Genomic DNA, 21,660 nt, shown 5'->3' with positions numbered 1-21,660 from the left:
TAATAAAAATATAAAAAAGTAGCCAGGTATGGTGGTAAGCACCTGTAATCCCAGCTACTCAGGAAGCTGAGGCAGGAGAATCATTTGAACCCAGGAGGTGGAGGTTGCAGCGAGCCAAGATTGCACTATTGCACTCCAGTCTGGGCAACAAGAGCGAAACTCTGACACACACACACACACACACACACACACACACAATACTCCAGGAGAAAAGAAAATAAAGGACAAAAAGTGGGAGAAACAGGTGAAACAGAATCAACAAGCTATTGATAAGTGTGGAAGCTTGGAGAGGCATATACAGGGGTTCATGTATTTTGCTAATTTTGTATTTGAAAATTTCCAAAATAAAAGTTTTACTAAGTTCCCAGGTGTGCTTAGGCCAACACAAGGGCTAAGCCTGACATATTTGTCCACATCGCTGTTAACTTTTGAACACAAATTAAGTTCAAAGCTTACAGTTCTATTTATTTACAAAGTTTTTATTATGAATTTTTATTGAGATTTCCATAAACATTTTTAATCTGCATGTTTACTACTTTTTGCCTCTAAGAAGTCCCATAAAGTTATAAAAAATAGAAATTTATAAATACACATTGAGAATTATGCATTTTTATACAACCAACAGGCAGGTCAATGTTTCAAGTTGTCTAACCCTTTCCTTGTCTCCCCTCAGAACAAAATTTTAAGAGTATAGCCTCTGAGGCCAGGCGCGGTGGCTCATGCCTGTAATCCTACCCACACTGGGAGGCTGAGGTGGGTGGATCATCTGAGGTCAGGTGTTCGAGACCACCCTGGCCAACCTGATGAAACCCCATCTCCACCAAAAATACAAAAAAAAATTAGCCAAGAGTTGTGGTAGGCGCCTGTAATCCCGGCTACTCGGGAGGCTGAGGCAGGAGAATCCCTTGAACCCAGGAGGTGGAGGTTGCAGTGAGCTGAGATTACACCATTGCACTCCGGTCTGGGTGATAAGAGCGAGACGCCGTCTCAAAAAAAAAAAAAAAAAAAGAATAAGACGCAGTCTCAAAAAAAAAAAAGAGTATAGCCTCTGAAATCGCAACAGCAGAAATAGCAGCCCTTTTCCAAATCCCACCTATAACTCAGCACAACTGCATTCAACAGGCGCTTACTTTGGATAATAACAACAAATGGAAACTGTAGAAACACAGACTGGGATGACGCCTCCCAAGAGCAGTGAGAACAGCAAGCTGGGATTGGCCACGGCTTGAATGTGGGGCTGTGTTTATAAACTCATCAGGCCAAGAATCACTAAGAACTGAATCACAAACCCTGAGAAGGCCACATAGGCCAGTCTAACTGCTTTGATCTAGGAGAGTTTCAGGTTACTACAAACCTGGAAAACTCCTATTTAGTCCAGTTGGGGACTCCAGATTTTTTTTTTTTACTAGCGTCCCGTCTTCAGTTCCTGACAAGCAGCTCTTTCCTTACAGTACAGTGAGGCCAGAAGAACACGGAGCCTGCTGTGAAGTCCCCAAGTTTTTCAAGTTCCCATTCACCAAGGGAATGGAAGATTAAGAGATGGGCTGGGCACTGTGGCTCATGCCTGTAATCCTGACACTTTGGGAGGCCAAGGCGGGCGGATCACTTGAGCCCAGGAGTTCAAGACCAGCCTGGGCAACATAGCAAAATCCTATGTCTACTAAAAATACACACACACACAAAATTAGCCAGGCGTGGTGCAGGCACCTGTAATCCCAGCTACTCTGGAGGCTGAGGTATGCGAATCGCTTGAACCTGGGGAGTGGAGGGTGCAGTGAGTCGAGGTAGCGCCACTACACTCCAGCCGGGTCGACACAGCAAGACCCTATCTCAAAATAAAAGGAGCTGAACTGTGGAAGCCAAAGAGGAGTAAGTGAAGTTAAATATGGACGTTAGGATTCTAACTTGGGAAACAGCTTATTCATCCAGTGTTCACTTCCACGTGTCGTTGCATTTTTCTTCGTTGGATTTGGTTTTAAAAGCTCTTCCTTAGGAAACCAGAAAAGATATCAGCATGCCCAGCATCCTCCTTAAAAACTTGTTTTCTGGTTTGTAGAGTACATTAAGAATGAAGTTGTATCTCCCCACAGGATACAAAGTGGTTGGAGAGACTCAGACCTGCTTCTTGGAGAATGCCTCAGCTTGGCTCACTCCTGCCCATCCACCAGCCTTCCAGCTGACCAGCCATGTTTCTCAGCTTTCAGAATACAAGATGAGGCCCAGCCCTCAACACCGCACCCTCACCCCACCAAATCCTTTCCTATTGTTTACTTTATATATTTTTTATTTTTTTGAAATGGAGTCTCGCTCTGTCACCCAGGCTGGAGTGCAGTGGCACAATCTCAGCTCACTGTAACCTCCGCCTCCCAGGTTCAAGTGATTCTCCTGCCTCAGCCTCCTGAGTAGCTGGGATTACAGGCGCGAGCTACCACACCCAGCTAATTTTTGTATTTTTAGTAGAGATGGAATTTCACTATGTTGGCCAGGCTGGTCTCGAACTCCTGACCGCAGGTGATCCGCCTGCCTTTGCCTCCCAAAGTGCTGGGATTACAGACATGAGCCACTGCACCCGGCCCCTCTTTCCTAGTGTTTAAACCCCATGGCTCCTCTATCAAGTCCCAGAACAATACAGCCGACGCTCTAGGCTCTTGTCAGAGAAAACATCCTCTTCCAGAAGGGGCAAGACTTGGCAGTTCCCAAGCACACATTCCTCAGAGGAGCAATAAATGGTAAATCTCTCCGGAGGAGAGTGCTGCCCCACTTCAGGGAGCTTTCGTCAAACGCCGACGGGAGGATAGGTGCAGCCCTGACATGTCGTCCTCCTTCGCAGTGACGTATGTGCTCAAGACTCATGACTCCTGCCCGCCCCGATCAAAGCTGTGCTGTGTGGCCTCCTGTTTCCAACACGTTGAGGAAGTACAAAGTCACTTTCCATCAGCTCAATGGAATACTTGGAGGCCAGATGAGGAGAGAAATAAGAATGAAGTTCTGGGATGAGAAAGTGGTGCCACAAATCATGAGTCAATAAGAGGGATCCAGATATCCTGAACACGCTGGACAGTCTTCTTTGTAATAAGCACAGGAGCAAAGGGCCCTTTCTTTCCTGTCACTTTCCCTGGTCTCCTGAGTTTCAAAGGAATCAAATCCCGTGATAATGAACGAAGTCACTGGCTGCTGCTATGCCCCACCACATGGCCTGGTTGATTAAGAAAGTCTCTGGCAGGGCACGGCGGCTCACACCTGTAATCCCAGCACTTTGGGAGGCCAAGGCAGGTGGATCACTTGAGGTCAGGAGTTCAAGACCAGCCTGGCCAACATGGCTAAACCTTATCTCTACTAAAAATACAAAAATTAGCTGGGCATGGTAGCTCAGACCTGTAATCTCAGCACTTCGGGAGGCCAAGGCAAGTGGATCACTTGAGGTCAGGAGTTCAAGACCAGCCTGGCCAACATGGCGAAACCCCATCTCTACTAAAAATACAAAAATTAGCCAGCATGGTGGCGCTTGCCTCTAGTCCCAGCTACCACGGGAGGCCGAGGCAGGAGAATCGCTTAGACCAGAGAGGCAGAGACTGCAGTTAGCTGAGATCGTGCCACTGCATTCCAGCCTGGGAGACAGAGTGAGACTCCATCTCAAAAAAAAAAAAAAAATTCTCATTATTCTGTTCATATCTTCCTCAACCCAAACATCCAGTGAAAATAGGTCATCTTAATAGATGGTTTGCCATGAAAATCATGTCCGATCACACCCTGCAGCCTTGGCTCGGCCATGAGGAGGTCACCCTCTTTTCTTCCCTTGAGTGGCTTTAACTCCCTGGGAGGGTGGAATCTGCGCCCCCGTACCAGCCAGTTTTCCTTCTCAGCTCAGGAGAGGGACCTAGAAAGAATAGGAACCATGGAGCCTCCTGGTGGGGGCCCTGTCTGCTCTCCTTCTAGGGGAAAACAGCTCCAGTGCTGTGAGGGTTGGTCCCTAGACTGCAGGACACTCAACCACTAAGGAACGAGAGCTATGTACGGGAGCCAAGTAAGACAGGAAAAGGCAGACTATTCCCTTTCACCAAAGTGGCTCTCCCCAAGGCTCAGCCCCACTGAGGAGACTCTTTTCTACCAAGGAGCAGAGAAGACCACCTCGGTGGGACAATGAAGGCTCTCTGGACCCCAGCCTCCGACTCACTTCTTCCTGCGGATCTTGGGCTTCTTCACGGGCCGCAGATAAGGGTTATCGATGATGTTCTCCTCCCCATTCCGGCTTCCCGACAAGGAGGGGTTCTGCTGCAAGACAGAGGTGTTCTCCTTCTCGGCTCCAGAATCCTCCTTTGAGCAAAAGCCAAAATAAAGCACAACACCAACAGCATAAGGAAAGAGATCATGCCCATAATTGGAATGACCATTAGCATCCTCTAACAGAGAAATTAGAACCTGGGAAGCACCTTCCTTCCAATGTTCGTGTCTTTGCCCCTGATGAAGTGAGGCCCAGGCAGGGGCTGGCTATGAAGGGAAGGCAAGACTAACAGCCTTGACCTAGGAGAGCACACAACAGAGTCCAGAGTCTTGAACCTCTGGAGAAGGCAGGGACAGGGGTTAGAAAGAACAGAGACCTGGGAGGGACAGGAATCAAACTCAGATGCCTTGGGGAGGATGCCCAGCCTGGTGGGGAAATGAAGAAGAAAAGTGATCCTGGATGCCCTGCAGGACTGGGAGATACAGGATCAGAACACATCATTTGCATAGGGTATCTCCTGGCCAAGCTAGCCTAAGTCAGAACAGATTTCCTCCTCAAATTCTCACATTTCTGGTACTTGTAACATGGTCCCAACGATCATATCCCAGCATAGGCCAGAAACCTCTAGAGCCCTGAGGGTTCCACCAAGGGAAGCAGAGTCTGCAGGTACAGCACATGCACATCATTGGTAATGCCTATCTGCAACCCATGAGGCAGGGTTTGTTTGAGACGGAGTCTCCCTGTGTCACCCAGGTTGGAGTGCAATGGTGCAATCTCAGCTCACTGCAGCCTCCGTCTCCCGGATTCAAGCAATTCTCCTGCCTCAGCCTCCCAAGTAGCTGGGATTGCAGGCATGTGCCATGACACCCAGCTAATTTTTGTGTTTTTAGTAGAGACGGGGTTTTACCAGTTGGCCGGGCTGGTCTTGAACTCTGAGGCAGGGTTTTTTACTGTTCATTTTTTGAGAAAAATGTGGTTTTTCAGAAAAGTTTGTAAGTTCACATGTAATCAGTATGATCAAAATTCTTAAAAAGTCACAGTTGTGTATAGACACAGAAAAAAAGGTAATATGCTGACATTTAAAAAACTGTTCTGGGAGTATGAGCAGTCAGTTCTCCTTCCTTTATTCACAGGCTCCTCTATTTTCCACGTTTGGTGGGCTGCGCCCCCTGGTGATGGGCCAAGGGGAAGAAGTTCTTCCACAGGGAAGAAGTCACTGAGCTTCCTCTTCCTGTTCTGCAACTTGAGGCCAAAGAGGCCCTCACTGACCTCAAGCAGGAGAGGCTGCTGTCAAAACAGAGGGCGCTGTGACCAGACGGCATGAAATCAACAGCAGGTTCCCCTGACAGGACAGCTGGCCTAGGGCATGGACACCAGTCTCAGGTTTAATGAGCCGGAAGAAACCAGATCACGTCTAGGTTTCCCTGCGGCACGTGCCCTCTCTCTGTCCTATCAATTGTTCTCTTCAAAGACCCAGTTCCACTGGCCCAGTATCAGGGCCTATGTACTTTCCCTCTCCAGTACCCAATCCAGTGAGACCACAAGGTGACCTAGAGCCACTGGGGCCTTCTGGAAACTCTTTTTTTTTTTTTTTTTTTGAGACGGAGTCTCGCTCTGTCGCCCAGGCTGGAGTGCAGTGGCCGGATCTCAGCTCACTGCAAGCTCCACCTCCTGGGTTTACACCATTCTCCTGCCTCAGCCTCCCGAGTAGCTGGGACTACAGCGCCCGCCACCTCGCCCGGCTAAGTTTTTTGTATTTTTTAGTAGAGACGGGGTTTCACCGTGTCAGCCAGGATGGTCTCGATCTCCTGACCTCGTGATCCGCCTGTCTCGGCCTCCCAAAGTGCTGGGATTACAGGCTTGAGCCACAGCGCCCGGCCCTGGAAACTCTTGAAAGCAAGTGCTGCAGGACCAACCTAGTTCAGGCCAGACCAGGTGCCGGAAAAAAAGGTCTGCCCATAACCAGAACTCCCTCAGGTATTTGGCATCCAACCTTTCTGAAGTTCCTAATGGCGCAACAGAGTAGTATCTCCCCACTCTGTCCACCCTATCATTTCTCTACAGTAGACAGCCTATCTTCAAAGTTAATGGAAGTTCACTTCAACCGTGCCTTCAGTGTTTTCTGAGATACAGATAGAGGTGACACTGTTAGAGGTGCTGAAAATGACAGCCTCAAGACACTGATGGTGGGTCCAGAGGCTCCCTCCCTTCGGCTCACCATGGCTCATGAGAGCAGGACGACAGGCTTCCTTCTCCCAAGCAGACCTCACAGAAATGTCCCCTTCAGCGATACACAGCATTGAGACGGTTGGGGTGGGGGAGTCAGTAAAAAAAGTAGGCCAGGCGCGGTGGCTCACGCCTGTAATCCAACACTTTGGGAGGCCGAGGCGGATGGATCACCTGAGGTCAGGAGTTCAAGACCAGCCTGGCCAACATGGTGAAACTCCGCCTCTACTAAAAATACAAAAAAAAATTAGCTGGGTATGGTGGTAGGTGCCTATAATCCTAGCTACTCGGGAGGCTGAGGCAAGATAGTCGCTTGAACCCGGGAGTTGGAGGTTGCAGAGAGCCGAGATCATGCCACTGCATTCCAGCCTAGACGACACAGCGGGACTCCATCTCAAAAAAACAAAAAAGCAAAGTGTCAAACTGATCCAGAGATTTGTAAAAAAGGTGAGAGCAGAATGGTCTATCAGGCGCTCCCTGAATTGCCTGTGAGCTCTAGCAAGCCCTAAACCCTCTGTGGTGATTGCATCCGGTCTCCCAGCTCTCAGTGCCATCTCCATGCCAACTGTTCCCTGGAGTACACTGCCAGCCCTCACCTCTGCCGACTTCCAGACTCATGCAGCCAGCAGCTCACTCAGTATTTCCACTGGGGTGTCAGACAGGCAGCTTGGACTTCAGGCACCTAAGTCTGAATTGGGGACCTTCCCCTGTGAGTAAACGGCGCTTTTTAGTCCCTCCCATCACAGGTGATGGCAACTCCATCCTTCTAATGGCTCAAGTCACAAACTCTGTGGTCATTCTTGCTTGTTTTCTTTCTTTTATTTTTAAATAGGGTCTCACTATGTTGCCCAAAACTGGACTCAAATTCCTGGGTTCAATCTTCCTGCCTCAGCTTCCCGAGTGACTAGGACTAAAGGCATGCACCACCACATCTGGCACACTTCTTTTCTTTCTCTGACATCGTACCCCCAATCTGTTAGCACAGCCTTTTGGACTTACCTTCAAAATTCAGGCAGGTACTGACCACTTCCACCACCTCTGTGGCAACCACTCTGCTTGGGCCCACCACTACCTCTCACCTAGGCTATAGCAACAGCTTCCTGACTGATCTCTCCAGTCCGTTCTCACCGAGCCATCAGAGTGATGCTTTAAGAAGCTCAGAAATGTCCCTCCTCTGCTCCACACCCTCCCACAACTCCCATCTCACTTAGTTAAAAGTCAGTTCTTAAAACAGCCTGCAAGGCCCTACCCAATCCACAAGCCACTCACTATTCCACAGGGCCTTTGCACTGCCCATTCCCTCTGCCAGAGCACTCTTCCTCAGATATCCGCATGGCTCACTCCCTCACCCAGTTCAAGCCCCTGCTCACATATCCCCTTCTCGGTAATGCCTACTCCGAGCACCCCACTTAAAACTGAAGACTCCTCCTCACCCCGGATCTTCCCCTACTGTTTTTCCCAGCACAGCACTTTCATTTCTGATATACTATGCAACGATTTATTCATATATTATGTTTACTGTCATTCTCCCACAGCCAAACATACGTTCCTAAAAGGCAGAGGTTTTCTTTGTTTTTCTCACTGCTTTATCCCAAGCAGCCAGAATAGTATCTGGCACATACTAGGTGCTAAACAAACACTGGTTGAGTGAGTGACTGGTACATTTTTCATAAGAGAGTAAAAGTTTCGATATCTGGGTCGGCTGCAGAAAGCAGCCGGTTCAAATGTGTGAGAAAAGAATCTATTATACATGAATTTAAAATGAATAGCTCCTTTATGTTCAAGTACATGGAGAAACTAGAACCAGGTTAAATAACGTGCTGCCTAACAACAGACCTTGAGAGGTCCACTGTCATCAAGAGATAAAAGAATAATTTAAAATACCAGTTATTTACTTCGCTATAACAATGTCTGTAAATGCTAAACACAGAAAACAACCTAAGTGGTCATGAGGGACTAGATAAATTAAATGGTTACAGCCATACAGTGGAAGATAAAGCAGCTGTGAGGAACGATGCAGCTCCTCCCTTATAGTTGTGGAATGACCAAGATACAGCCAGGGAGAAAGCAAGAAGAGAACAGTTTGTGATCCGCTGTTTCAGTTCAAAATAACAATTAAAAAACAAAAGTCTCTAGAAGGATACACAAGAGGCTGGTGCGACAGTTGCCCTGTGGGAGGGAAAGTGGGTAACAGGGAACAGGATGGGAGGGATTGTCACCATACATCTTTTCGCACACTCTGCATTTTGAAACATATGATTGTATTTCCTAGTCTAACAAAAAAACATTAGGTCCAACTGACCAGTAAATTGTCGCTAGAATCTTTGTCTTGAAGTCATTTTATTTTATTTTTAGGTTATATAGCCTAAAAAAGCAGGGGAGGGAGCAGTGTGTGCCAGGAGCTGCCACGTGCCAGGCACCTGATAGATACCAGCTCTACCTCAAGCTCCCCCTGTCCCTTGAGGTAGGTGTTCCTGTTTCTACTTACAAGGAAATAGACTAAGGTGTTAAGTAACGCAATCACAGTCACACACATGGCAAGCAGCACAGTCTGGATTTAAAGCTAGGCAAGTTTGACTCTAAGACTCAGGCCTTCCTACACCCCTGCTCTCTGCAACCCTGGCTTGGCCTCGTGGTATTCAAGAGTCCTCAGGCAGTCGCTGATATTCTTTAGGTTCAATTACCACCATGACCTCACATCACTACAGGACTGTCAGTGAATGCATGTCCAGGTCCTTCAACTATATTGTACTTACAAAGGTATGATGTTTACATGACTCCTTTCTCATAAGGTGAACCTCAACTTAGTCCATGACCCAATCACCGTATCTCAGCCCAAATTAACAGAAGCATACAGTAACAATTTCCTCTGCTTTATTTAAAGCCATGGGCTCCCAGCCCTAATTCTGAAAGGAATAATTCAACATTTAGGAAAAAAAAAAAAAGTATGTCCAGGCCGGGTGTGCTGGCTCATGCCTCTAATCCCAGCACTTTGGGAGGCCAAGGCGGGTGGATCATGAGGTCAGGAGTTCGAGACCAGCCTGACCAACGTGGTGAAACCCTGTCTCCACTAAAAATACAAAAATTAGCCGGGCATGGTGGCGCCTGCCTGTAATCCCAGCTACTCAGGAGGCTGAGGCAGAAGAATCGCTTGAACCCGGGAGGCGGAGGTTGCAGTGAGCCGAGATCTTGCCACTGCACTACAGCCTGGGTGACAGAGCGAGACTCTGTCTGGGGGAAAAAAAAAAAAAAAGGATGTCTAAGCAAATAAGATCTTCTGCAAATACAGATGGCACAGGCACATTCCACTAGCAAACCAGAGTGGCTGGCTGCCACTTGGTGCACCTCATCTTAGAGAACATGAGGGATGCGCAGTCCAACTACAGCCACTAAGGCATCCAAGCTAGTGCTGATTTTAAAGGATGGTTGAATATGGTAAACTGGCTATATAACCCTATTAGCCTTGAAGGCATTCCAGCTTCTGGTGGTTCTGTAATTGTACTTCGCACTTTCTCCAAGGGTGCAGGAACAAGAGGGGGCTCTTATCCTTTAACTTGCTGAGTGTGACACACCGGTGAGCAGAAAAGAAAGTATTCCCTAAAACAAGCCAGGACTAGAACATCTCCTTGCCCACCTTTGTCTCTGAACCCACATGTTCCATCTCCTATCCTGGGTATGAAATGTCCAGAAGAAGGCTAATCCCTCCATTTGGTCACGGGCCCATCCCCTCTCCTCTACCAAACAACATCATTCCCAGACGTTTCTTTTTTTCCTGTATCCATTTTCCCTTTTGACCAGATTATTCCCGGCAGCACACAAACATGTTCTTTTATCTTAAAAAATAAAAATATAAAACGCCTCTCTTAATTCCTTCATTTTCCCCTTTTTAGTTACCACTCCACCATTCTCCTTCCCTGTACTGCAGGGAACACCACACAACTTTCTGTGCCAATGGAAATGTTCAGTATCTGCACTGTCCAGTAGAGCAGCCACTGGCCATGTGAGGCTATTAGATAGATACTTGAAATGTGGCTAGTGAGATTAAGAAACCGGTTTTTAGTTTTATTTAATTAATTTAAATACCCACATGTGGCTAGTGGCTGCTGTAAAGGATAGCACAAGTCTATACTCACTGACTCCTCTTCTCTCCTCCCATTCTCTCTGAATTTACTCCAGGTCTTCGCTCTCATTCTTACTGAAATGGTTCTCATCAAGGTCACAAATGGCACCCACACTGCCAAATCTAATGGTTGAATTCTCAGTCCTCCTACCATGGGAGCCACCTGCAGCTTGGGACACAGCTAATTGCTCTTTTCTCCCTGAAACACTTACTTCCCTTGGCCTCCAGGACACAGCCCTCTTCCGGATCTCCTCCCACCTCCATGCTGGTTCTTCTCATCTCTTCAAGCTCTACACATAGCAGCAGCTCCAGGGCTCAATGTGCCTCCTCTTCTTATCCTCACTCATCCCTGGAAGAGCTCATCCACGCTCATGGTTTTAGACACGACCTACAGGCTGCTGGCTCCCAAATATGCATCTCCTGCCCTAACTGCTCCTCAAACTCCAACTTATATATCCAACTCTCCATCGGACATCACCACCTGATGTCTAACAAGCATCTCAAACTTAACACATCTACATTTAAGACACGAACATCAACTCCTGACTTCCCCCACACACCTGTTCCACCCGGTGGCTGTTCCCATCTTGGCTGAAGGCAATTCCATCTTTCCTATTATTCAGGCAAAAAAACCTTACAGTTTTCTTTAACTCTCTCTCATATCTACTCTGTCAACTGGCTCTGCTCTGAAAGTGATCTAGAATCTGACCAAATAACCTAGGTGACCACATCTCCTTATTTTTGCTCCTCCTACCATCTCTCAGTTTACTGTGACAGCATCCTAACTGGTCTCCCTGCTTCTGCCTGCTCTCTATAGCCCATCCTCAGCACAGCTACCTGACTGACCCTATTAGCAAACCTACATCAGATCCTGACCCTCCTCTGCTCAACATCTCCAGTGGCTCCATCTCACTGAGTAAATGCCAAAGTGTCGAATCGAACCTTTAAGACCCTGTAAGGTCCGACTCCCTGTGGGCTCTCTCGGACCTCATCCCCTACTGTTCTCCCCTTGTTCACGCCACTCTGGCCACCCTGATGTCCTTGCTGTTCTTCAATACAACAGGGGAGCTCCCGCCTCAGGGCCTTTGCACCTGCTGCACCTGCTGCTTAGAAAGGCTTCACCCCTAGACATGCCCATGCCTTGTTCCCTTCAGGTCTTTACTCAAATGTCCCCTTCTCAGTCACCCTACCTAATACTGCATCCCTCCCATCCCCATCCCCACTTCCTATTTCATTTATTATTTTTTCATTAGCCCCATGAGGACATGGAATTTTGTTTATTTGGTTTCCTACTAATTCCCCAGCACCTGGAACTGTATTTTTTGAATGAATGAGTGAATCCCCAGGACACGGATGTGTCTCTAAGTAGATCAGGTTGCACCTGGATCATCACACAAGCCCTCAGGCAGGCCCCCAATACAAAGTCAGAGACCTAAGGTCGATCATGTCCAGGTCCCAGGGTGACAGACTGAGGGCAGGGCGGGATAGTTTGGGGGATACTCTGAGGTTGGCAGAAGGTGGAACCCACCATGCTGATATGAAGAGCAAGGTTCTCCGTGTCTGTCTGTTCATCCTGCTCCGAGGAATCTGTCTCTTCCATCTGTTGCATCTCCAGTTCAGATGGAAGAAGAGCTGTCAGGTAGGGGATGGTGAAAGGTCTGGCAGCAATCACTGGCGAATTGGAAGAGAGGCATGAGTCCACTGTCACAGACACCCACAGCTGGCTTAGCGTCCTAGAGCCTCACATCAGTGAGCAGCATCAGAAGATAATACTGGCTAACTCGCTCCAAGTACTTACGCAACAGGCCAGGCAATGTCCTATGGTCTTTACTCATGTTATCTTTCATCCTTGCTCCCATCCTATTAAGTACGATTAGGCACAGAGAGGTGAAATGACTTTCCCAAGCATGCTGAAAATGGCAGAATGGGATTCTAACTCAGGCAGTATGACTTCAGAATCTACTTTTTTGCCAAGTACAACTGAGATAAGATTGAAATGGGGCTATAGATAGAATCCTAGCAACACGTGAGTTTTGAGATCTTGCACCCAAGGTCAGTTAAACCCCTCTAAGCTTCATTTCCAGAGCAGGAATATTGATTCCTTCACCCTGAAGGACTCAAGTCCAAAGACTGGATTTGAGCACTCTGCATATATGCATGTCCACTGAGCTGTAAGACACTCTGGTAAATGAGAGTTCCAAAAAGCAATGAGGATGAGAGGAAGAAATTGATTTAAAATTAACATTAAAAGAAAGAAGGCCAGGTGTGGTGGCTCATGCCTATAATCCTAGCACTTTGGGAGGCTGAGGCAGGAGGACTGCTTGAGCCCAGGAGTTTGAGACCAGCCTGGGCAACATGGTGAAATCCCGTCTCTAGGAAAAATAAAATTAGCCAGGTATAATAGTGCATGCCTGTAGTCCCAGCTACTAGGGAGGCTGAGGTGGGAGACTTGAGTCCAGGAGGTCCAGGCTGCAGTTAGCTGTGTTTGTGCCACTGTACTCAAGACTAGGTGACAGAGTGAGATCCTGTCTCAAAACACGAAAAGAAAAAGTCTCCGTGTATACTTCTATGGTAGAATGTGACTGTTAGAAAATGCTCTAGAATTGGCTGGGCGTGGTGGCTCATGCCTATAATCCCAGCACCTTGGGAGGCTGAGGTAAGTGGATCACTTGAGCTCAGGAGTTCAAGACCAGCCTGGCCAACTGGGTGAAACCCCGTCTCTACTAAAAATACAAAAAATTAGCCGGGTTGGTGGCTAATGCCTGTAGTCTCAGTTACTTGCAGCAGAAAAATCGTTTGAACCTGGGAGGCCGAGGTTGCAGTGAGCAGAGATCGCGCCACTGCATTCCAGCCTGGGTGACAGAGCAAGACTCTGTCTCAAAAAAAAAAACTTAAAAAATGGCAGAATGGGATTCTAAGGCAGTATGACTTCAGAATCTACCCACAAAAACTCCAGAATTATTTTTTACTGTGGGTCAGATGTGGGGTCCGGCAGTAAGAGCTAGGTTTGAATGCTATCTACTAGCCATGCTCCTTGAGGAAGTGACTTCATTTCTCTTGTGCCTCATTGAAGGGTTCCTATGAAGGTAGTGATATATCAGTTCCTGACTCAGAGGCTCACAAGAAGATTTAATGAGATAATGTATGGGAAGTGATCGGCACAGTATCTGGCACTTAATAACTGGCAGCTGCTGTTATTCCAGAGCCAGGCACACAGCAGGCATTCCACAGGAGCTTGCTGAATGAAGGAATCGCCTAAACTAACCTCCCTCACTCATATTTGTAAAAACTGAGGTCTATGGAAATGAAGTAGCTTGGTCAACATGGCCAAACAGTGCCGAGATGCCAACTTAAATGAGATGGGACCTATGAGGGAATATCACAATGGGCAACTGGCCCCTGATGCCAGTGTTCCTTCTACTACCTGGGCTGCCACTGAGTGACTCTGATGCCTAGGCCTAGGCCACCTCAAGGTAACTCAATGGACCTCAAGCGGCCAGTCCCAACAGAGGCCATTACTGTCCTGGAGCTGTCAGTTAAGGACAGACTCTTAAGATCTGGGGAAAGGAGCCAGAAATCTGAGGGGCAAGCTGTACCCAAGGGAAGGACAAAAGCTTATTTGTTGCTTCCTACTATGCTGAGAGAAAGAAAAGATAGTGTGAGTATTTCAAATAAGACAGGGTCCACACAGCGGGGCAACTCTCACATGGAAATGTGCTGACGTCATCTTTGAAAAGACTCTGAGTCTCCCCTGTCTTGGCCATGAAACGGGTAAGTGCCCGCTCCACATCGCGCCGCTGGGATGCAGCCTTCTCCCGCAGGACCTGGTAGTCTGACACGGGCTCACGGTACGTCTACAAACAGAATAGTAAAGACACTGAGGTGATGCTGAAGTATCATTCTGCTTTCATCAGCTCCCTGGCTTGCTGTTGCTATGCCCCATTCTCTAAAATGACCCAATACCAGGCCAGGCGCGGTGGCTCACGCCTGTAATCCCAGCACTTTGGGAGGCTGAGGCTGGTGGATCACCTGAGGTCAGGAGTTCGAGACTAGCCTGGCCAACATAACAAAACCCCGTCTCTACTAAAAATACAAAAATTAGCTGGGTGTGGTGGTGTGCACCTGTAATCCCAGCTACTTGGGAGGCTAAGGCAGGAGAATGGCTTGAACCCGGGAGGTGGAGGTTGCAATGAGCCAAGATTGCATCATTGCACTCCAGCCTGGGCAACAAGAGCGAGACTCTGTCTCAAAAACAAATAAATAAAATGAAATAAAATAAAATAAAATGACTCAATACCATTAGTTAGAGCCAAGATCACCAAAGCACAGTAGAAAGGCAGACGAACAATGTAACTACATTAATATGTATTTCTAATTAAAAATTAAGGCCAGGCATGGTGGCTCACACCTGTAATCCTAGCACTTTGGGAGGCCGAGGTAGGTGGATCATGAGGTCAGGAGTTTGAGACCAGCCTGGCCAAGATGGTGAAACCCTATCTTTACTAAAAATAAAAAACATTAGCCAGGCATGGTGGCAGGCGCCTGTAATCCCAACTACTTGGGAGGCTGAGGTAGGAGAATCGCTTGAACTTGGGAGGCAGAGGTTGCCGTGAGCCAAGATCACACCACTGCACTCCAGCCTGGGTGACAGAGCGAGACTCCATTTAAAAAAAAAAAAAAAAAAGAAAAATTAAGAAATGTACAAATATTTACTGTAGAGATTGTCCTGGGGCCTTCATTCAGCTCCCATGACAGATGGTCTCAGGTCTAAGAGACGCATCCTAAAGAAAGAGTGGGAGTGTCCCCAGGGAAGCCCTGACGGGGACCACAGGTTCCATCAGCGTAATGTGACCTCCTGCAGTATGGGAGTGGCTGCCTATGCGGATTTATGGATTATACCATCCCATCTTATTAAATCAATCCTCACCCACCCTGGCCAACACGGTGAAACCCCGTCTCCACTAAAAATACAAAAATGAGCTGGGTGTGGTGGCGTGCGCCTGTAGTCCCAGCTACTTGGCAGGCTGAGGCAGGAGAATCACTTGAACCCGGGAGGCGGAGGTTGCAGCGAGCCGAGATCGCACCATTGCACTCCAGCCTGGGAGAGTGAGACTCCATCTCAAAAAAAAAAAAAAAAAAAAAAAAAAAAAAAATCCTCACAATATGGATACGTCGTTCCAAAAAGATTCCCTCAAAGAAAGAGGCTAAGGATCTTACTATACAGCGCAAGTGACCAAGAAAATGGCAGGCTGCCACTCTTCCTCCTAATTATGAGCTTGTTGGCAATCAAGTTATGGAATGAAAACAATTGAGATCAGAATGAGAAATGAGCCAAAACATTTTACTTTATTATTTTTATTTTTTGGAGACAGAGTCTTGCTCTGTCACCCAGGCTGGAGTGTGGTGGCGCAATCTCGGCTCACTACAACCTCCACCTCCTGGGTTCAAGCGATTCTCCTGCCTCAGACTCCTGAGTAGCTGGGACTACAGGCACATGCCACCACGCCCAGCTAATTTTTGCATTTTTAGTAGAGATGGGGTTTCATCATGTTGGCCAGGCTGGTCTTGAACTCCTGACCTCAGATGATCCACCCACCTTGGCCTCCAAAAGTGCTGTGATTACAGGTGTGAGTCACTGCACCCGGCCGGAAAATATTTTAATTGATAATGGCAATGGTGACATTTTAACAACAACCAATAAAGTAACTACTCTTCATGATATGGAGATAGTATTTTCAAAGGAGGCACCTAGAAATGTTTCTTTGTTGTCACCATCAGTTCAAGTATGTCACCTATACAGTTCTCCTATCTATACTTAAACAAAGAAACAGAATTTTCTGACATGTTAAAAATCTTCCCCAAAGGCTGGGTATGGTGGCTCACACCTGTAATCCCAGCATTTTGGGAGGCCGAGGCAGGTGGATCATCTGAGGTCAGGAGTTTGAGACTAGCCTGGTCAACATGGGGAAGCCCCGTCTCTACCAAAAATACAAAAATTAGCCAGGCATGGTGGCGGGCACTTGTAATTCCAGCTACTCGGGGGAGGCTGAGACATGAGATGGCTTGAACCTGGGAGACGGAGGTTGCAATGAGCCGAGATCATACCACTGCACTCCAGCCTGGGGGACTGAGACAAACTCTGTGCCCGTCCCTCCCCTCCCCCCAAAAAACCAAAACTTCCCAAAATTAAAATGAGTGGATTTTGAACATATTGTACTTGTTAAAAACATTAAAATGCAAAATCTTGTAATTATTCCTAAGACAACTTTTGGCACTCAATAAATTAGAAATTTAATAGAAAATTTTCAACAAAATTCTTTGAATAATGAGTAACTGAGAAGAAAAAAATAGTTTTATGGTTTATTAAGAGCAGCCAATGATGTTACATACCTTTGTTATGTACCATCTTCAACTATGAGAGCCATTAAAGTATCAAAATAAACTAATCTTAGAATCTGACCTCCAACTTATTATTTCATCAAGTATTAAACCAAGATTTCTAGGCTAGCATGGTAACACATGCTTGTGGTCCTAGCTATTCTGCAGGCTGAGGTGGGAGGATTGCTTGAGCCTGGGAGTTCAAAGCTGTAGTGCCATGATTACACCACTGCACTCCAGCCTGGGCAACAGAGCAAGAACTCCACCTCTAAAAAAAGACTGAGTGCAGTGGTGCATGCCTGTAATCCCAGCACTCTAGGAGGCCAAGGTGCAAAGGCTGCTTAAGGCTAGGAGTTCAAGGCCAGCTTGGGCACCACAGAAAGACAAAAAACCTCTCCCCATCTCTATAAAATAACAACAACAAAACAAACAAATAAACAAAGAAAAACTATGATTTCAAAAAATAAAAAGCAGAGGCAGCCGGGCGCGGTGGCTCATGCCTGTAATCCCAGCACTTTGGGAGGCCGAGGAGGGCAGATCACAAGATCAGGAGATCGAGGCCATCGTGGCTTCCACGATGAAACCCCGTCTCTACTAAAAATGTAAAAAAATTAGCCGGGCGCGGTGGCGGGTGCCTGTAGTCCCAGCTACTCGGGAGGGTGAGGTAGGAGAATGGCGTGAACCCGGGAGGCAGAGCTTGTAGTGAGCCGAGATGCGCCACTGCACTCCAGCCTGGGTGACAGAGCGAGACTCCGTCTCAAAAAAAAAAAAAAGGCAGAGGCAATCGCTCCCACTAGAAAAGGTTTTAGGTTTCCTAAACATTTTACAGGGGTAAGATTATCTTTTAATGTACATTATTTCGCACAATGTCACATTATAATATTCACATAAATAAGCAAACATATACTGGAGTATGTACCCATGTCTGGGCAAATTGCTTGCACCCAGGAATTTGAGACCAGCCTGGGCAACATGGTGAAACCCTGTCTCTACAGAAGATACAAAAATTAGCTGGGCATGGTGGTGCACCCCTGTAGTCCCAGCGACTCGGGAGGTTGAGGTGGGAGGATCACTTGAGTCCAGGAAGTCGAAGCTGTGGTGAGCTGAGATTGCCCCATTGCACTCCAGCAGCCTGGGCGACAAAGTAAGACTCTGTCTCAAAAAAATTTTTTTACGGATACGGATACACTATATCCCTATCTGTTAAAGTTAAAGAATGTTATGGGTTGAACTGTGTCCCCACAAAAAACATTTTCGATATGTCCTAGTACCTCACAATATGACCTTATTTGGAAGTAGGCGTCTGGGTGACAGAGCAAGACTCCGTCTCAAAAAACAAAAAAAGATTGTCTTAACCTAAAAGAGTAACAGAACCAAAACTGAAGGTTTAAGCAAAGTGAAAAGGGTTTGTAAAGGGTTGATCTTGTAAAAATTCTGTGGGTACCAACAAGTTGGCTAAGATTTAAACGAAATTATTTAGCTTTTTCTGTAGGTTAAAACATTAAAATCATACTGATGTGGGGCCAGAATCTGGGCCCATGTGTCTGAATAATGGGGTTTTCTTAGAAAATTGATCTGCTGTTTGATGGAAAATTGTAAAGGAAAATTCTAAAAAGCTTATGAAAACCTTACCGTATGGTCAAACTAATCAAAACTGGGTAGAGATATAAAATTTTATTTAAAAAACTAGCTAACATTAAAGATGCACTAATGCAAATATGAAATTTGTTTTTCTCTTTTGAAGATGATTTTTATGTAATGTTAAAAGATAATGAAAGGGTTTTCTTTTCTCCTTTGGGTAAATGGCAGGGAAAAAAAAGAGGAGAGAGAGAGGAGAGAGATTCAGCTGGCCTCATGCTATCTTCATTGAGTCTTGTTTGGAAAGCTAGGTCTCCTCTATCAGAGTAAAGATTTTTCTTTTTAAAAAAATTGTTTGGAGTTATCATTTTGGCCAAACGAATGACTTATGGTGACCTGGGATTCTATTTTGTGATATCCAGTGTTTTAAACCTTTGATATTTGACAAACTTTCCAAAATCCAATGACAAATTATGTCTCTTTCTAACCTAACACTTTAGATATTATGTCCTCTAAAGCCCAAAAATGACATTTGGCTTATCTCATAAAAAAATCATACAGGAAGCATTGTCAAATACGAAACGGTGTTTTGCTTTCTTTGGTCTATATTTGTATAACTATGTTATTGGTATATGTTTCAAAATTACATAAAACTTGTATAATTCTAATATGACTTAGTGTATGCGATCAGTAATAACTACAATTATTATGTTAACAGACTGTGTGCCACAAAGGTAACAAATTTCCTTGCCAATTGTGTCTTTAACTGTTGCTGCCCTAAAATGTTTTTGTCATACACAGACAATTGTTGTCTCATTTTGATCCTCTTTAAAAGATAGTTTTATAATCGGCTATAAAATTTAACAGGTGCTCATAAATGCAGGTTTCTGATTAATAACTCCGGAGATTGTGACATTAGAATACAGGAAAAACTTTCAAATAGAAGAGTGAATGGCGTTTGGTTTAGACTGTATTTGTATAAATACGTTATGTGTCCAAAATTATGGGAAACTTCGATAATGTTGATATAATTTACTGTATGTTAATAATTATAATTGTTATGTAAAATTGTTGTATGCCACAGAAGTAACCAAAATTCCTAGCCAATTGTAGCTTTAATAGTGGCTACAGACTTGTCATCCACAGACATTTTATCTTGCTTTGGTCCTTTTCAAAAGGTAGTTTATAATCAAATATAGGACTCTAAGTTCAGGTCTCAGATAACTTTAAAAATTGTGCTATTGAAAGCTGGGCACAATGGTTCACGCCTGTAATCCCAGTACTTTGGGAGGCCGGGGTGGGCGGATCATGAGGTCAGGAGATCAAGACCATCCTGGCTAACACGGTGAAACCCCGTCTCTACTGAAAATACAAAAAATTAGCCAGGCGTGGTGGCGGGCGCCTGTAATCCCAGCTACTTGGGAGGCTGAGGTAGAGGAATGGTGTGAACCCGGGAGGCGGAGCTTGCAGTGAGCTGAGATCGCGCTGCTGTACTCCAGCCTGGGCAACAGAGCATGACACCGTCTCAAAAAAAAAACAACAACAACAATTGTGCTATTGGAATAGAGGGAAAAACCAAACTTCTAGGACTCTCATGGAGGGCTAATGTCTTAAACATTGCTAAACCTTGTTTCAGAGTCAAGATAAATTATTTCTTTAGAACTATTGGCAACTTTTAATATGGGGGTAAAATAAACTCCTGTGAACAGAATTTGGAGCATATTGTTCCTCTCTACCTGATTTCTCCAGAATTTGGAAACTATTAATATTTCTCAATTTATGGCAGTATAGCTAATTGCAAAAGTGCAATAAGAATCTGTTTTCTTTTGTAACAGGACACAGTTGGAGAAATTGGTTATTTTACCAAGGCTTTGACTGGAATGGCATGCTTTCTTTAAAGAATGAAAGATGACTTATATAGCCAATTAAAGCCCACTGGGGAATCTGGCCTTATACCCTGTCCACACAGAGTCCCTGTACAAGGTTCCTGACCTGTGGTAAGTAAAGAATGTCACTTTCAAACAGGTTCAGGAACTCCAAGCTATCTTGGGACCTCAAGAGGAGAGAAATTTGCCCAACTCATAGGTATCTGAGGGTACAAACCCATGGCTGGGCTTGCTTTGAAAAAGTCTTATCTGAGATTCTTCATGGAACAGAGTTCTATCAAAGCCAATTTAAAAAGTCTAAGTGAAAAATAATTATTCTTGCTGTGCTGTATGCAAATAATCTTGCCAAGTGTAGTAAAACTAAAGTTTATTTTGTAAACAAATCATTGTATCATGATTTATTTTTAATAAAAATGGGGACTGGAGAGAGAAAAATTATGCTTCAAAAGAAAAACTATAGTACACTGTTGTTAGCTGTTCTCGGCGTTTTTTCCGCAGTTTAGACTAAATTATAAATTCTTTGTGGGTTAGAAGTCCCCAGACTAGTGCTTTCAAATCTTTGTTTTTAAAATTGGGAATTGTACTCCTCATCCAAGGACTCGTTATTTACCTTATAGTGGGCTGTTCCACTTAAACACTGTAGTAAAACTATAGAGTACTAATGTTTGTGCCATGCAAAACATGAACGCCCAGCCAGGCCTGCGTGAGTACAGTTGCAAACCAGTTCCACTCTTCTCACCTTGGGGTTCACTCCCATTCCCACAATGTCCCCTGTCAGCAGGAAGAAGCCAGAGCAATCGATGGCCTTTTCCCATCTTCATAGCCTACACCTTAAGATTAAGGTGTTATTAAAACCCAAAGAGAAGGACTGAAACCACCTTCACAAAATTATGATGAGACAGTGAAAGAAATCTAACTTAACTGACTCCATCTTGCTTCTACCCTCCAAGCTGTCCTTGTTCATTCCTGGGCGTAGGCTAAACTAACTTTGGGAGAAACTTAGTTTAGAGTTAAACAAAGACACTCCTTTTCCCAAAGCAGACCTCCATCTTGCCTGGAGACTAGATTGCCTTTGTAGGACTAACATTAGCCACAAGATTAGAAATTATGGTTTAGAAGTCATGCAGCTGGAGGCTACAAGATTCTGACCCTCCCTAAACTGTTCCTAAGATCAGTGCTTGAGGTATCTTGGATTTGATGGATCAGCTGGCCCCACCCAGATCCATAAACTGGCTCATCTGATCTTGTGG

General features: G+C 45.6%; 1 protein-coding gene across 4 annotated transcripts in view; it reads right to left on the bottom strand.

Annotated features, from left to right (window-relative positions):
• TAF8 (TAF8 RNA polymerase II, TATA box binding protein (TBP)-associated factor, 43kDa) overlaps positions 1–21,660 on the bottom strand; it is a 51,149-nt gene that overhangs the window by 19,875 nt on the left and 9,614 nt on the right. Inside the window, exons 6-9 of one of the 4 annotated variants that reach the window (XM_011986709.1) lie at positions 14,275–14,422; positions 12,097–12,239; positions 4,175–4,314; positions 462–3,877 (exon numbers count right to left, since the gene is read on the bottom strand). In XM_011986709.1, the coding sequence (XP_011842099.1) occupies positions 3,865–3,877; positions 4,175–4,314; positions 12,097–12,239; positions 14,275–14,422 (444 nt within the window). In that variant the 3' untranslated portion in view covers positions 462–3,864. Of the gene's footprint in view, positions 1–461; positions 3,878–4,174; positions 4,315–12,096; positions 12,240–14,274; positions 14,423–17,739; positions 18,099–21,660 lie in introns of those variants that run through there. The other 3 variants (XM_011986711.1, XM_011986708.1, XM_011986710.1) reach the window with 3 other exon arrangements.

Source organism: Mandrillus leucophaeus, unplaced genomic scaffold (genome assembly GCF_000951045.1).
Source record: "Mandrillus leucophaeus isolate KB7577 unplaced genomic scaffold, Mleu.le_1.0 Scaffold3, whole genome shotgun sequence".
Taxonomy (NCBI): domain Eukaryota; kingdom Metazoa; phylum Chordata; class Mammalia; order Primates; family Cercopithecidae; genus Mandrillus; species Mandrillus leucophaeus.
The sequence above is the reverse complement of the archived record's forward strand: the minus strand, read 5'-3'. Positions and strand labels throughout refer to the sequence as shown.